Here is a 15245-nt window from a genome sequence, read left to right as displayed (position 1 = left end):
ACAGCTGTTTTATAGGGTCATTTAATTTAATAAACAATAATTCATTAAGACACTGCCTACTTTTGTACAGGTTGAGTATCCCATATCCAAATATAACGAAATACGGACTTTTTTGAGTGAGACTGAGATAGTGAAACCTTTGTTTTTTGATGACTCAATGTACACAAACTTTGTTTAATACACAAAGTTATTAAAAATATTGTATTAAATGACCTTTAGGCTGTGTGTATAAGGTGTATATGAAACATAAATGAATTGTGTGAATGTAGACACACTTTGTTTAATGCACAAAGTTATAAAAAATATTGGCTAAAATTGCCTTCAGGCTGTGTGTATAAGGTGTATATGAAACATAAATGCATTCTGTGCTTAGATTTAGGTCCCATCACCATGATATCTTATTATGGTATGCAATTATTCCAAAATACGGAAAAATCCCATATCCAAAATACCTCTGGTCCCAAGCATTTTGGATAAGGGATACTCAACCTGTATCAGGATTCATGTGTCTTCCATACAACACTTGTATGGATGTATGCGTGTTTAAATTTTATACTCCTGACATGTTTCAGAGTCCGATTCACAGTGAATTAATATACAAACTAGTAGGATAAATAGTCTCACATTCTTCAATACAAATGATTGGTTATTACACAGGAAAATAATAATGTGCCGCTGTGGGAGGATTGAACTTTACAATAAAAATGTTGTTTGCTGATCTCATTTGTACGTTTCTTACTGGACTTTTATTACGATTTTAGCACTTGAATAAGCATTTCATGCTCTGTAATGAGTATATTATTACTATAAAGTATGGCAGAAACAGAAGATTGTATCTCCTAAGATGCAGGCTGATAGGTTGTCTAGATAAGAGCTGAATCCTGAGTGATAGCTATTGTATATGGATTTAGCATTAACCTGCTGCCCATACCGTGTATCTGAGGTGCGCTGGTACTGAATGCCAGGAACTGCACATTTAGAAAAATGTTTCCAAAGTACTGCAAACATATTTTTCACTGTGAATCATTGAGAAACCATTGTCTGTCGTGTGTATCTACTTGACCCGGAATTGGAATTGTGAATGATATATTATATTTAGAATTTCTTTTTCTACTCAAAATTAGCAGAAGCAGCAGGAGTTCATTTTATTTCCTGTATTATTTTTGTCTACTATAGAACCGTGCCGTGGGAAGGCCAAAAGGGAAAATTGCCACCTCTCCTGCAGTAAAGTTGTCTGCTAACCGGACCAGTGCTGGAGCCCGCCGGAGACGGACGCGTTGTCGCAAATGTGAGGCCTGCTTACGCACGGAGTGTGGGGAGTGTCACTTTTGCAAAGACATGAAGAAGTTTGGGGGACCAGGACGAATGAAACAGTCGTGTATCATGCGGCAATGTATAGCTGTACGTAATGTCTCTTGTGTAAGGATGCCTGTATGGATTTTTTAACTGTCTTTTCTATTTACCCTTTCACTCTCCAGCCCAGTTTCTATCAATGTTTTCAATAGAGCTATACCTCATGTATTATTTTTTCTGCTTATACTATATATATATTATATTTCACACCTAACAATAAGAATTATCAATATATAGCTTGATGTCATCAGTACTCTTACGTCCATTGAAAATAAGAATTTACTCACCGGTAATTCTATTTCTCGTAGTCCGTAGTGGATGCTGGGAACTCCGTAAGGACCATGGGGAATAGCGGGCTCCGAAGGAGGCTGGGCACTCTAGAAAGATTTCAGACTACCTGGTGTGCACTGGCTCCTCCCACTATGACCCTCCTCCAAGTCTCAGTTAGGATACTGTGCCCGGACGAGCGTACACAATAAGGAAGGATTTTGAATCCCGGGTAAGACTCATACCAGCCACACCAATCACACCGTACAACTCGTGATATGAAACCCAGTTAACAGTATGAAACAACTGAGCCTCTCAACAGATGGGTCAACAATAACCCGATTTAGTTAACAATAACTATGTACAAGTATTGCAGATAAACCGCACTTGGGATGGGCGCCCAGCATCCACTACGGACTACGAGAAATAGAATTACCGGTGAGTAAATTCTTATTTTCTCTGACGTCCTAGTGGATGCTGGGAACTCCGTAAGGACCATGGGGATTATACCAAAGCTCCCAAACGGGCGGGAGAGTGCGGATGACTCTGCAACACCGAATGAGAGAACTCCAGGTCCTCCTCAGCCAGGGTATCAAATTTATAGAATTTAGCAAACGTGTTTGCCCCTGACCAAGTAGCTGCTCGGCAAAGTTGTAAAGCCGAGACCCCTCGGGCAGCCGCCCAAGATGAGCCCACCTTCCTTGTGGAATGGGCATTGACAGATTTTGGCTGTGGCAGGCCTGCCACAGAATGTGCAAGTTGAATTGTACTACAAATCCAACGAGCAATAGTCTGCTTAGAAGCAGAAGCACCCAGCTTGTTGGGTGCATATAGGATAAACAGCGAGTCAGATTTTCTGACTCCAGCCGTCCTGGAAACATATATTTTCAGGGCCCTGACCACGTCTAACAACTTGGAGTCCTCCAAGTCCCTAGTGGCCGCAGGCACCACAATAGGCTGGTTCAAATGAAACGCTGACACCACCTTAGGGAGAAACTGGGGACGAGTCCTCAATTCTGCCCTATCCATATGGAAAATCAGATAAGGGCTTTTATAAGACAAAGCCGCCAATTCTGATACTCGCCTGGCAGAAGCCAAGGCCAATAACATGACCACCTTCCACGTGAGATATTTCAGATCCACGGTTTTTAGTGGTTCAAACCAATGTGATTTTAAGAAACTCAACACCACGTTGAGATCCCAAGGTGCCACAGGAGGCACACATGGGGGCTGAATATGCAGCACTCCCTTTACAAATGTCTGAACTTCAGGTACTGAAGCTAGTTCTTTCTGAAAGAAAATTGATAGAGCCGAGATCTGTACCTTAATGGAACCCAGTTTTAGGCCCATATTCACTCCTTGCAGGAAATGCAGAAATCGACCTAGTTGAAATTCCTCAGTTGGGGCCTTTTCGGCCTCACACCATGCAACATATTTCCGCCATATGCGGTGATAATGATTTGCTGTAACCTCTTTCCTGGCTTTAATAAGCGTAGGAATGACTTCCTCCGGAATGCCCTTTTCTTTCAGGATCCGGCATTCAACCGCCATGCCGTCAAACGCAGCCGCGGTAAGTCTTGGAACAGACAGGGCCCCTGCTGTAGCAGGTCTTGTCTTAGCGGCAGAGGCCACGGGTCCTCCGAGATCATCTCTTGAAGTTCCGGGTACCATGTTCTTCTTGGCCAATCCGGAACCACGAGAATTGTGTTTACTCCTCGCTTTCTTATTATTCTCAATACCTTTGGTATGAGAGGCAGTGGAGGGAACACATAAACTGACTGGTACACCCACGGTGTCACCAGAGCGTCCACAGCTATCGCTTGAGGGTCTCTTGACCTGGCGCAATACCTCTCTAGTTTTTTGTTTAGGCGGGACGCCATCATGTCCACCTGTGGACGACCCCACTGATGTACAATCATTTGGAAGACTTCTGGATGAAGTCCCCACTCTCCCGGGTGGAGGTCGTGCCTGCTGAGAAAGTCTGCTTCCCAGTTGTCCACTCCCGGAATGAACACTGCTGACAGTGCTAGTACATGATTTTCCGCCCATCGGAGAATTCTTGTGGCTTCTGTCATTGCCATCCTGCTTCTTGTGCCGCCCTGTCGATTCACATGGGCGACTGCCGTGATGTTGTCTGACTGGATCAGCACCGGCTGGTGTAGGAGCAGGGATTTTGCTTGACTTAGGGCATTGTAGATGGCCCTTAGTTCCAGAATATTTATGTGAAGGGAAGTCTCCTGACTTGTCCATAGTCCTTGGAAGTTTCTTCCCTTTGTGACTGCCCCCCAGCCTCGCAGGCTGGCATCCGTGGTCACCAGGACCCAGTCCTGAATGCCGAATCTGCGACCCTCCAGAAGATGAGCACTCTGCAGCCACCACAGAAGAGACACCCTGGTTCTTGCAGACAGGGTTATCAAGCGATGCATCTGAAGATGCGATCCGGACCACTTGTCCAACAGGTCCCACTGAAAGATTCTGGCATGGAACCTGCCGAATGGAATTGCTTCGTAAGAAGCTACCATCTTTCCCAGGACCCGCGTGCAGTGATGCACCGATACCTGTTTTGGTTTCAGGAGGTCTCTGACTAGAGAAGACAACTCCCTGGCTTTCTCCTCCGGGAGAAACACTTTTTTCTGGACTGTGTCCAGAATCATCCCCAGGAACAGTAGACGTGTCGTCAGGACCAGCTGTGACTTTGGGATATTCAGAATCCAGCCGTGCTGGTTCAGCACTTCCTGAGATAGTGCTACTCCCACCAACAACTGTTCTATGGACCGTGCCTTTATTAGGAGATCGTCCAAGTACGGGATAATTAAAACTCCCTTTCTTCGAAGGAGTATCTGGAATTGGTAATGGCAATCCTGTACCACAAATCTGAGGTACTCCTGGTGAGGATGGTAAATGGGGACATGCAGGTAAGCATCCTTGATGTCCAGGGAAACCATGTAATCCCCCTCGTCCAGGCTTGCAATAACCGCCCTGAGCGATTCCATCTTGAACTTGAATTTTTTTATGTACATGTTCAAGGACTTCAAATTTAAAATGGGTCTCACCGAACCGTCCGGCTTCGGTACCACAAATAGTGTGGAATAGTAACCCCGGCCTTGTTGAAGTAGGGGTACCTTGATTATCACCTGCTGGGAATACAGCTTGTGAATTGCCGCTAGCACCGCCTCCCTGTCTGAGGGAGCAATCGGCAAGGCAGATTTTAGGAACCGGTGGGGTGGAGCCGCCTCGAATTCCAGCATGTATCCCTGAGATACTACTTGAAGGATCCAGGGATCCACCTGTGAGCGAGCCCACTGATCGCTGAAATTTCTGAGGCGGGCCCCCACCGTACCTGGCTCCACCTGTGGAGCCCCACCGTCATGCGGCGGACTTGGAAGAGGAAGCGGGGGGGGACTTTTGTTCCTGGGGGAACCTGCTGTCTGTTGCAGCCTTTTTCCCCTACCTCTGCCTCTAGACAGAAAAGACCCTCCTTTTCCACGCTTGCTTTTCTGGGTCCGAAAGGACTGAACCTGATAAAATGGCGCCTTCTTAGGCTGTGAGGGAACATGGGGTAAAAATGCTGACTTCCCAGACGTTGCTGTGGAAACTAGGTCGGAGAGACCATCCCCAAATAATTCCTCCCCTTTATAAGGCAAAACTTCCATGTGCCTCTTGGAATCTGCATCTCCCGTCCACTGACGAGTCCATAAGCATCTCCTAGCAGAGATAGACAATGCACTTACTTTAGATGCCAGCCGGCAAATTTCCCTCTGTGCATCTCTCATATATAAGACTGAATCTTTTATATGGTCAATCGTTAGCAGAATAGTGTCTCTGTCTAGTGTGTCAATATTTTCTGACAGTTTTTCTGACCATGCAGCGGCAGCACTGCACATCCAAGCTGACGCAATAGCTGGTCTAAATATAATGCCTGAGTGTGTGTATACAGACTTCAGGATTGCCTCCTGCTTTCTATCAGCAGGCTCCTTAAGGGCGGCCGTATCCTGAGAGGGTAGTGCCACCTTTTTTGACAAACGTGTGAGCGCTTTATCCACCCTAGTTGGTGTTTCCCAACGTGACCTATCCTCTGGCGGGAAAGGGAACGCCATTAGTACCTTCTTAGGAATTACACATTTTTTATCAGGGAAAAGCCACGCTTCTTCACACACTTCATTTAGTTCATCTGATGGGGGAAAAACTACGGGTAGTTTTTTCTCCCCAAACATAATACCCTTTTTTGTGGTACCTGGATGTAAATCAGAAATGTTTAACACCTCTTTCATTGCCTCAATCATGCAGTGAATGGCCCTGACAGGCATTAGGTTTGACTCATCGTCGTCGACACTGTTATCAGTATCCGTGTCGACATCCGGGTCTGCAAACTGAGGTAGCGGGCGTTTTAGAGCCCCTGACGACCCCTGAGGCACCTGGACAGGCACGAGCTGAGATCCCGGCTGTCCCACATTTGGCATGTCGTCAAATTTCTTATGTAAAGAATCTATACGTGCACTCATTTCTTTCCATAAGTTCATCCACTCGGGTGTCTGCCCCGCAGGGGGTGACGTCCCTTCAAAATGCATCTGCTCCGCCTCCACCTCATTATCTTCATCAAACATGTCGACACAGCCGTACCGACACACCCCACACACACAGGGAATGCTCAACAGAGGACAGGACCCACAAAAAGCCCTTTGGGGGGACAGAGTGAGAGTATGCCAGCACACACCAGAGCGCTATATATATATACAGGGACTAACTGAGTTATGTCCCTAATAGCTGCTTTTCATATAATATATGTATATATACTGCCAATTTTAATGCCCCCCCTCTCTTTTCCCTCTTACTGTTACTGTATATTGCAGGGAAGAGCCAGGGAGCTTCCTTCCAGCCGAGCTGTGAGGGAAAAATGGCGCCAGTGTGCTGAGGAGATAGGCTCCGCCCCTTTTTCGCGGCCTATTCTCCCGCTTTTTATGGAATTCTGGCAGGGGTATTTACCTCATATATAGCCTCTGGGACTATATATTGAGGTATTTTAGCCAGCCAAGGTGTTATTATTGCTGCCTCAGGGCGCCCCCCCCCCAGCGCCCTGCACCCTCAGTGACCGGAGTGTGAAGTGTGAGAGGAGCAATGGCGCACAGCTGCAGTGCTGTGCGCTACCTTGGTGAAGACAGAGTCTTCATGCCGCCGATTTTCCGGACCATCTTCTTGCTTCTGGCTCTGTAAGGGGGACGGCGGCGCGGCTCCGGGACCGAACACCAAGGACTGGGCCTGCGGTCGATCCCTCTGGAGCTAATGGTGTCCAGTAGCCTAAGAAGCCCAATCCGGCTGCAAGCAGGCGAGTTCGCTTCTTCTCCCCTTAGTCCCTCGCTGCAGTGAGCCTGTTGCCAGCAGGTCTCACTGAAAATAAAAAACCTAAGTCTATTCTTTCTAAGAGCTCAGGAGAGCCCCTAGTGTGCATCCAACCTCGGCCGGGCACGAATTCTAACTGAGGCTTGGAGGAGGGTCATAGTGGGACGAGCCAGTGCACACCAGGTAGTCTGAAATCTTTCTAGAGTGCCCAGCCTCCTTCGGAGCCCGCTATTCCCCATGGTCCTTACGGAGTTCCCAGCATCCACTAGGACGTCAGAGAAATAGTGGTAGCCTTCTTGGCTCACTGTCGTTTGGGGCACAGAGTAAAGCATTGCAGGTTGTAGTTTAATTCACACTGGGTTGTTGCTGCCCTCTGTGCAGAGCTGTTACTGTTCCCCAATCCATGTACTGAGACACAGAGCCAGTTTTACAGAACGCTTTGGTTGGTCGCCTAGGGACCACCACACACACAGCTACATCACCAGTGAGGGGCACTGCAGCATGGTATCCGTTTGGATGGTCGACTATGTTATGGTCGACAGTCATTAGGTCGACCACTATTGGTCGACATTGACATGGTCGACATGTACACATGGTCAACACATGGAGATGGTCGACACATGAAAAGGTAGACATGAGTTTTTCACATTATCTCTAACGTCCTAAGTGGATGCTGGGACTCCGTAAGGACCATGGGGAATAGCGGCTCCGCAGGAGACAGGGCACAAAATAAAAGCTTGAGATATCAGGTGGTGTGCACTGGCTCCTCCCCCTATGACCCTCCTCCAAGCCAGTTAGATTTTTGTGCCCGGCCGAGAAGGGTGCAAACTAGGTAGCTCTCCAGAGCTGCTTAGAATAAAAGTTTAGTTAGGTTTTTTTTTATTTTCAGTGAGTCCTGCTGGCAACAGGCTCACTGCATCGTGGGACTAAGGGGAGAAGAAGCGAACTCACCTGAGTGCAGAGTGGATTGGGCTTCTTAGGCTACTGGACGTTAGCTCCAGAGGGACGATCACAGGTTCAGCCTGGATGGGTCACCGGAGCCGCGCCGCCGTCCCCCTTACAGAGCCAGAAGAGACGAAGGTCCGGTGAAAGCGGCGGCAGAAGACATCCTGTCTTCAAGACTAAGGTAGCGCACAGCACCGCAGCTGTGCGCCATTGCTCTCAGCACACTTCACACTCCGGTCACTGAGGGTGCAGGGCGCTGGGGGGGAGCGCCCTGAGACGCAATATAACACACATATACCTTAGCTGGCAAAAGGAATACATCACATATAGCTCCAGGGCTATATGGATGTATTTTTTCCCCTGCCATTTTACACAAAAAAGCGGGAGTTAAGGACGTCGTGAAGGGGCGGGGCCTATCTCCTCAGCACACTGGCGCCATTATTCCCTCACAGCTCCGCTGGAAGGACGGCTCCCTGATTCTCCCCTGCAGTACTGCATCTGATTCAGGGTAAAAAAGAGAAGGGGGGGCATTTTGGCAGCAAATAACTAGATTAACAGCAGCTATAAGGGATTAACACTTATATAAGGTTATCCCTGTATATATATAGCGCTGGGTGTGTGCTGGCAGACTCTCCCTCTGTCTCTCCAAAGGGCTAAGTAGGGTCCTGTCCTCTATCAGAGCATTCCCGGTGTGTGTGCTGTGTGTCGGTACGCGTGTGTCGACATGTATGAGGAGGAAAATGAGGTGGAGGCGGAGCAGTTGCCTGTGTTAGTGATGTCACCCCCTAGGGAGTCGACACCTGACTGGATGATTGTGTTTAAGCAATTAAGTGATAATGTCAGCAATTTACAAAAAACTGTTGACGACATGAGAAAGCCGGCAAATCAATTAGTGCCTGTTCAGGCGTCTCAGACACCCTCAGGGGCCCTAAAACGGCCGCTACCTCAGTGGGTCGACACGGATCCAGATACAGATACTGAATCTAGTGTCGACGGTGACGAGACAAACGTAATGTCCAGTAGGGCCACACGTTACATGATCACGGCAATGAAAGAGGCATTGAACCTTTCTGACACTACAAATACCTCAAAGGCGGGTATTATGTGGGGTGTGAAAAAACTGCCAATAGTTTTTCCTGAGTCTGAGGAAATAAATGAGGTGTGTGATAAAGCGTGGGTTTCCCCCGATAAAAAACAGCTAATTTCTAATAAGTTATTAGCACTATACCCTTTCCCGCCAGAGGTTAGGGCACGGTGGGAAACATCCCCTAGGGTAGATAAGGCGCTCACACGTTTATCTAAACAAGTAGCGTTACCGTCCCCTGATACGGCCACCCTCAAAGAACCAGCTGATAGGAGGCTGGAAAATATCCTGAAAAGTATATACACACATACTGGTGTTATACTGCGACCAGCAATCGCATCAGCCCGGATGTGCAGTGCTGGAGTCGCATGGGCGGATTCCCTGACTGAGAATATTGATACCCTGGATAGGGACAATATTCTGTTAACTATAGAACATTTAAAGGATGCATTGCTATATATGCGTGATGCGCAGAGGGATATTTGTACCCTGGCATCAAGAGTAAGCGCAATGTCCATCTCTGCCAGAAGAGCATTATGGACCAGACAGTGGTCAGGGGACGCAGATTCCAAACGGCACATGGAAGTATTGCCGTATAAGGGGGAGGAGTTATTTGGGGCTGGTCTAACAGACCTGGTGGCCACGGCAACGGCTGGAAAATCCACCTTTTTACCCCAGGTTACTTCACATCAACAGAAAAAGACAGTCTTTTCAAACTCAGTCCTTTCGTTCCCATAAGTACAAGCGAGCAAAAGGTCACTCTTTTCTGCCCAAGGGCAGAGGAAGAGGAAAAAAGCAGCACCATGCAGCCGCTTCCCAGGAGCAGAAGCCCTCCCCTGCTTCTGCCAAGTCTTCAGCATGACGCTGGGGCTTTACAAGCAGACTCAGACACGGTGGGGGCCCGTCTCAAGAATTTCAACGCGCAGTGGGCTCACTCGCAAGTGGATCCCTGGATTCTACAGGTAGTATCACAGTGGTACAAACTGGAATTCGAGGCGTTTCCTCCTCATCGGTTCCTGAAGTCTGCTTTACCAAAGTCTCCCTCCGACAGGGAGGCAGTTCTGGAAGCCATTCACAAGCTGTACTCCCAGCAGGTGATAATCAAGGTACCCCTCTTACAACAGGGGAAGGGGTATTATTCCACACGATTTGTGGTACCGAAGCCGGACGGCTCGGTGAGACCAATATTAAATCTAAAATCTTTGAACACTTACATAAAAAGGTTCAAATTCAAGATGGAGTCACTCAGAGCGGTGATAGCGAACCTGGAAGAGGGGGACTATATGGTGTCGCTGGACATCAAGGATGCTTATCTCCACGTCCCAATTTCTCTATCGTCCTAGTGGATGCTGGGGTTCCTGAAAGGACCATGGGGAATAGCGGCTCCGCAGGAGACAGGGCACAAAAGTAAAGCTTTCCGATCAGGTGGTGTGCACTGGCTCCTCCCCCTATGACCCTCCTCCAAGCCAGTTAGATTTTTGTGCCCGGCCGAGAAGGGTGCAATCTAGGTGGCTCTCCTAAAGAGCTGCTTAGAAAAGTTTAGCTTAGGTTTTTTATTTTACAGTGAGTCCTGCTGGCAACAGGATCACTGCAACGAGGGACTTAGGGGAGAAGAAGTGAACTCACCTGCGTGCAGGATGGATTGGCTTCTTGGCTACTGGACATCAGCTCCAGAGGGACGATCACAGGTACAGCCTGGATGGTCACCGGAGCCTTGCCGCCGGCCCCCTTGCAGATGCTGAAATAAGAAGAGGTCCAGAATCGGCGGCAGAAGACTCCTCAGTCTTCTAAAGGTAGCGCACAGCACTGCAGCTGTGCGCCATTTTCCTCTCAGCACACTTCACACGGCAGTCACTGAGGGTGCAGGGCGCTGGGAGGGGGGCGCCCTGGGAGGCAAATGAAAACCTATTTTGGCTAAAAATACCTCACATATAGCCTCCGGAGGCTATATGGAGATATTTAACCCCTGCCAGAATCCGTTAAGAGCGGGAGACGAGGCCGCCGAAAAAGGGGCGGGGCCTATCTCCTCAGCACACAGCGCCATTTTCCCTCACAGAAAGGCTGGAGGGAAGGCTCCCAGGCTCTCCCCTGCACTGCACTACAGAAACAGGGTTAAAACAGAGAGGGGGGGCACTAATTTGGCGTTAGAAATATATAAAAAAGATGCTATAAGGGAAAACACTTATATAAGGTTGTCCCTATATAATTATAGCGTTTTTGGTGTGTGCTGGCAAACTCTCCCTCTGTCTCTCCAAAGGGCTAGTGGGTCCTGTCCTCTATCAGAGCATTCCCTGTGTGTGTGCTGTGTGTCGGTACGTGTGTGTCGACATGTAGGAGGACGATGTTGGTGAGGAGGCGGAGCAATTGCCTGTAATGGTGATGTCACTCTCTAGGGAGTCGACACCGGAATGGATGGCTTATTTAGGGAATTACGTGATAATGTCAACACGCTGCAAGGTCGGTTGACGACATGAGACGGCCGACAAACAATTAGTACCGGTCCAGACGTCTCAAAAACACCGTCAGGGGTTTTTAAAACGCCCGTTTACTTTAGTCGGTCGACACAGACACAGACAGGGACACTGAATCCAGTGTCGACGGTGAATAAACAAACGTATTCCTTATTAGGGCCACACGTTAAAGGCAATGAAGGAGGTGTTACATATTTCTGATACTACAAGTACCACAAAAGAGGGTATTATATGGGATGTGAAAAAACTACCATAGTTTTTCCTGAATCAGATAAATTAAATAAAGTGTGTGATGATGCGTGGGTTCCCCCCGATAGAAAATTATGGGCGGTATACCCTTTCCCGCCAGAAGTTAGGGCGCGTTGGGAAACACCCCTTAGGGTGGATAAGGCACTCACACGCTTATCAAAACAAGTGGCGGTACCGTCTATAGATAGGGCCGTCCTCAAGGACCAGCTGACAGGAGGCTGGAAAATATCATAAAAAGTATATACACACATACTGGTGTTATACTGCGACCAGCGATCGCCTCAGCCTGGATGTGCAGAGCTGGGGTGGCTTGGTCGGATTCCCTGACTAAAAATATTGATACCCTTGACAGGGACAGTATTTTATTGACTATAGAGCATTTAAAGGATGCATTTCTATATATGCGAGATGCACAGAGGGATATTTGCACTCTGGCATCAAGAGTAAATGCGATGTCCATAACTGCCAGAAGATGTTATGGACACGACAGGGGTCAGGTGATGCAGATTCCAAACGGCACAAAGGTGTATTGCCGTATAAAGGAAGAGGAGTTATTTGGGGTCGGTCCATCGGACCTGGTGGCCACGGCAACTGCTGGAAAATCCACCGTTTTTACCCTAAGTCACATCTCTGCAGAAAAAGACACCGTCTTTTCAGCCTCAGTCCTTTCGTCCCTATAAGATCATATCTGCCCAGGGATAAAGGAAAGGGAAGAAGACTGCAGCAGGCAGCCCATTCCCAGGAACAGAAGCATTCCACCGCTTCTGACAAGTTCTCAGCATGGCGCTGAGACCGTACAGGACCCCTGGATCCTACAAGTAGTATCCCAGGGGTACAGATTGGAATGTCGAGACGTTTCCCCTTCGCAGGCTCCTGAAGTCTGCTTTACCAAGGTCTCCCTCCGACAAGGAGGCAGTATGGGAAAAAATTCACAAGCTGTATTCCCAGCAGGTGATAATTAAATTACCCCTCCTACTACAAGAAAAGGGGTATTATTCCACACTATATTGTGGTACTGAAGCCAGAAGGCTAGGTGAGACTTATTCTAAATCTAAAAAATTTTTGAACACTTACAAAGGTTCAAATCAAGATGGAGTCACTCAGAGCAGTGATAACGAACAGGAAGAAGGGGACTATATAGTGTCCCGGGACATCAGGGATGCTTACCTCTATGTCCCAAATTTGCCCTTCTCACTAAGGGTACCTCAGGTTCGTGGTGCAGAACTGTCACTCAGTTTTAGACGCTGCCGTTTGGATTGTCCACGGCACCCCGGGTCTTTACTAAGGTAATGGCCGAAATGATGATTCTTCTTCGAAGAAAAGGCGTCTTAATTATCCCTTACTTGGACGATCTCCTGATAAGGGCATAGTCCAGGGAACAGTTGGAGGTAGGAGTAGCACTATCTCGGATACTGCTACAACAGCACGGGTGGATTCTAAATATTCCAAAATCGCAGCTGATCCCGACGACACGTCTGCTGTGCCTAGGGATGATTCTGGACACAGTCCAGAAAAAGGTGTTTCTCCCGAAAGAGAAAGCCAGGGAGTTATCCGAGCTAGTCAGGAACCTCCTAAAAACAGTGCATCATTGCACAAGGGTCCTGGTAGAAAATGGTGGCTTCCTACGAAGCAATTCCATTCGGCAGATTTCACGCAAGAACTTTTCAGTGGGATCTGCTGGACAAATGGTCCGGATCGCATCTTCAGATGCATCAGCGGATAACCCTATATCCAAGGACAAGGGTGTCTCTCCTGTGGTGGTTATAGAGTGCTCATCTTCTAGAGGGCCGCAGATTCGGCATTCAGGATTGGATGCTGGTGACCACGGAGCCCAGCCCGAGAGGCTGGGGAGCAGTCACACAAGGAAAAAATTTCCAGGGAGTGTGATCAAGTCTGGAGACTTTTCTCCACATAAATATACTGGAGCTAAGGGTAAATTTATAATGCTCTAAGCTTAGCAAGACCTCTGCTTCAAGGTCAGCCGGTATTGATCCAGTGGGAAAAACATCACGGCAGTCGCCCACGTAAACAGACAGGGCGACACAAGAAGCAGGAGGGCAATGGCAAAAACTGCAAGGATTTTTCGCTGGGCGGAAAATCATGTGATAGCACTGTCAGCAGTGTTTCATCCCGGGAATGGAAACTGGGAAGCAGACTTCCTCAGCAGGCACGACCTCCACCCGGGAGAGTGGAAACTTCATCGGGAAGTTTTTTCCACATGATTGTAAACCGTTGGGAAATACCAAAGGTGGACATGATGGCGTCCCGTCTGAACAGAAAACGGGACAGGTATTGCGCCAGGTCAAGAGACCCTCAGGCAATAGCTGTGGACGTTCTGGTAACACCGTGGGTGTACCAGTCGGTGTATGTGTTCCCTCCTCTGCTTCTCATACTTAAGGTGCTGAGAATTATAAGACGTAGAGGAGTAAGAACTATACTCATGGCTCCGGATTGGCCAAGAAGGACTTGGTACCCGGAACTTCAAGAGATGTTTACAGAGGTCTTATGGCCTCTGCCGCTAAGAAGGGACTTGCTTCAGCAAGTACCATGTCTGTTCCAAGACTTACCGCAGCTGCGTTTGTTGGCATGGCGGTGGAACGCCGGATCCTAAGGGAAAAAGGCATTCCGGAAGAGGTCATTCCTACCCTGGTCAAAGCCAGAAAGGAGGTGACCGCACAACATTATCACCACATGTGGCGAAAATATGTTGCGTGGTGTGAGGCCAGGAAGGCCCCACAAAGAAATTTCAACTCGGTCGATTCCTGCATTTCCTGCAAACAGGAGTGTCTATGGGCCTCAAATTGGGGTCCATTAAGGTTCAAATTTCGGCCCTGTCAATTTTCTTCCAGAAAGAATTGGCTTCAGTTCCTGAAGTCCAGAACTTTGTCAAGGGAGTATTGCATATACAACCCTCTTTTGTGCCTCCAGTGGCACTGTGGGATCTCAACGTAGTTCTGGGATTCTTCAAATCACATTGGTTTAAAACCAGTCAAATCTGTGGATTTGAAGCATCTCACATGAAAAGTGACCATGTTCTTGGCCCTGGCCTGGACCAGGCGAGTGTCAAATTGGTGGTTTTTTTCTCAAAAAAGCCCATATTTGTTTGTCCATTCGGACAGGGCAGAGCTGCGGACTCGTCCCCAGTTCTCTCCCTAAGGTGGTGTCAGTGTTTCACCTGAACCAGCTTATTGTGGTGCCTTGCACCTACTAGGGACTTGGAGGACTCCAAGTTGCTAGATGTTGTCAGGGCCCTGAAAATATAGGTTCCAGGACGGCTGGAGTCAGGAAAACTGACTTGCTGTTATCCTGTATGCACCCAACAAACTGGGTGCTCTTGCTTTTAAGCAGACTATTGCTAGTTGGATGTGTAATACAATTCAGCTTGCACATTCTGTGGCAGGCCTGCCACAGCCAAAATATGTAAATGCCCATTCCACAAGGAAGGTGGGCTCATCTTGGGCGGCTGCCCGAGGGGTCTCGGCTTTACAACTTTGCCGAGCGTTATTTAGTCAGGGGCAAACACGTTTGTAAAATCCTAC

The 15245-nt window shown here is 48.1% G+C and overlaps 1 protein-coding gene across 11 annotated transcripts in view; it reads left to right on the top strand.

The window, feature by feature from the left end:
* KDM2B (lysine demethylase 2B) overlaps positions 1 to 15245 on the top strand; it is a 473004-nt gene that overhangs the window by 334083 nt on the left and 123676 nt on the right. For 7 of the 11 annotated variants that reach the window (XM_063964438.1, XM_063964433.1, XM_063964430.1 and 4 more), the window contains one exon: positions 1177 to 1419. In XM_063964438.1, the coding sequence (XP_063820508.1) occupies positions 1177 to 1419 (243 nt within the window). The remainder of the gene's footprint in view (positions 1 to 1176; positions 1420 to 15245) is intronic. The other 4 variants (XM_063964435.1, XM_063964434.1, XM_063964432.1 and 1 more) reach the window with 1 other exon arrangement.

This window comes from Pseudophryne corroboree, chromosome 1 (genome assembly GCF_028390025.1).
Source record: "Pseudophryne corroboree isolate aPseCor3 chromosome 1, aPseCor3.hap2, whole genome shotgun sequence".
NCBI lineage: Eukaryota > Metazoa > Chordata > Amphibia > Anura > Myobatrachidae > Pseudophryne > Pseudophryne corroboree.
Note: the sequence above shows the minus strand (reverse complement) of the source record. Positions and strands in the feature narration are given on the sequence as shown.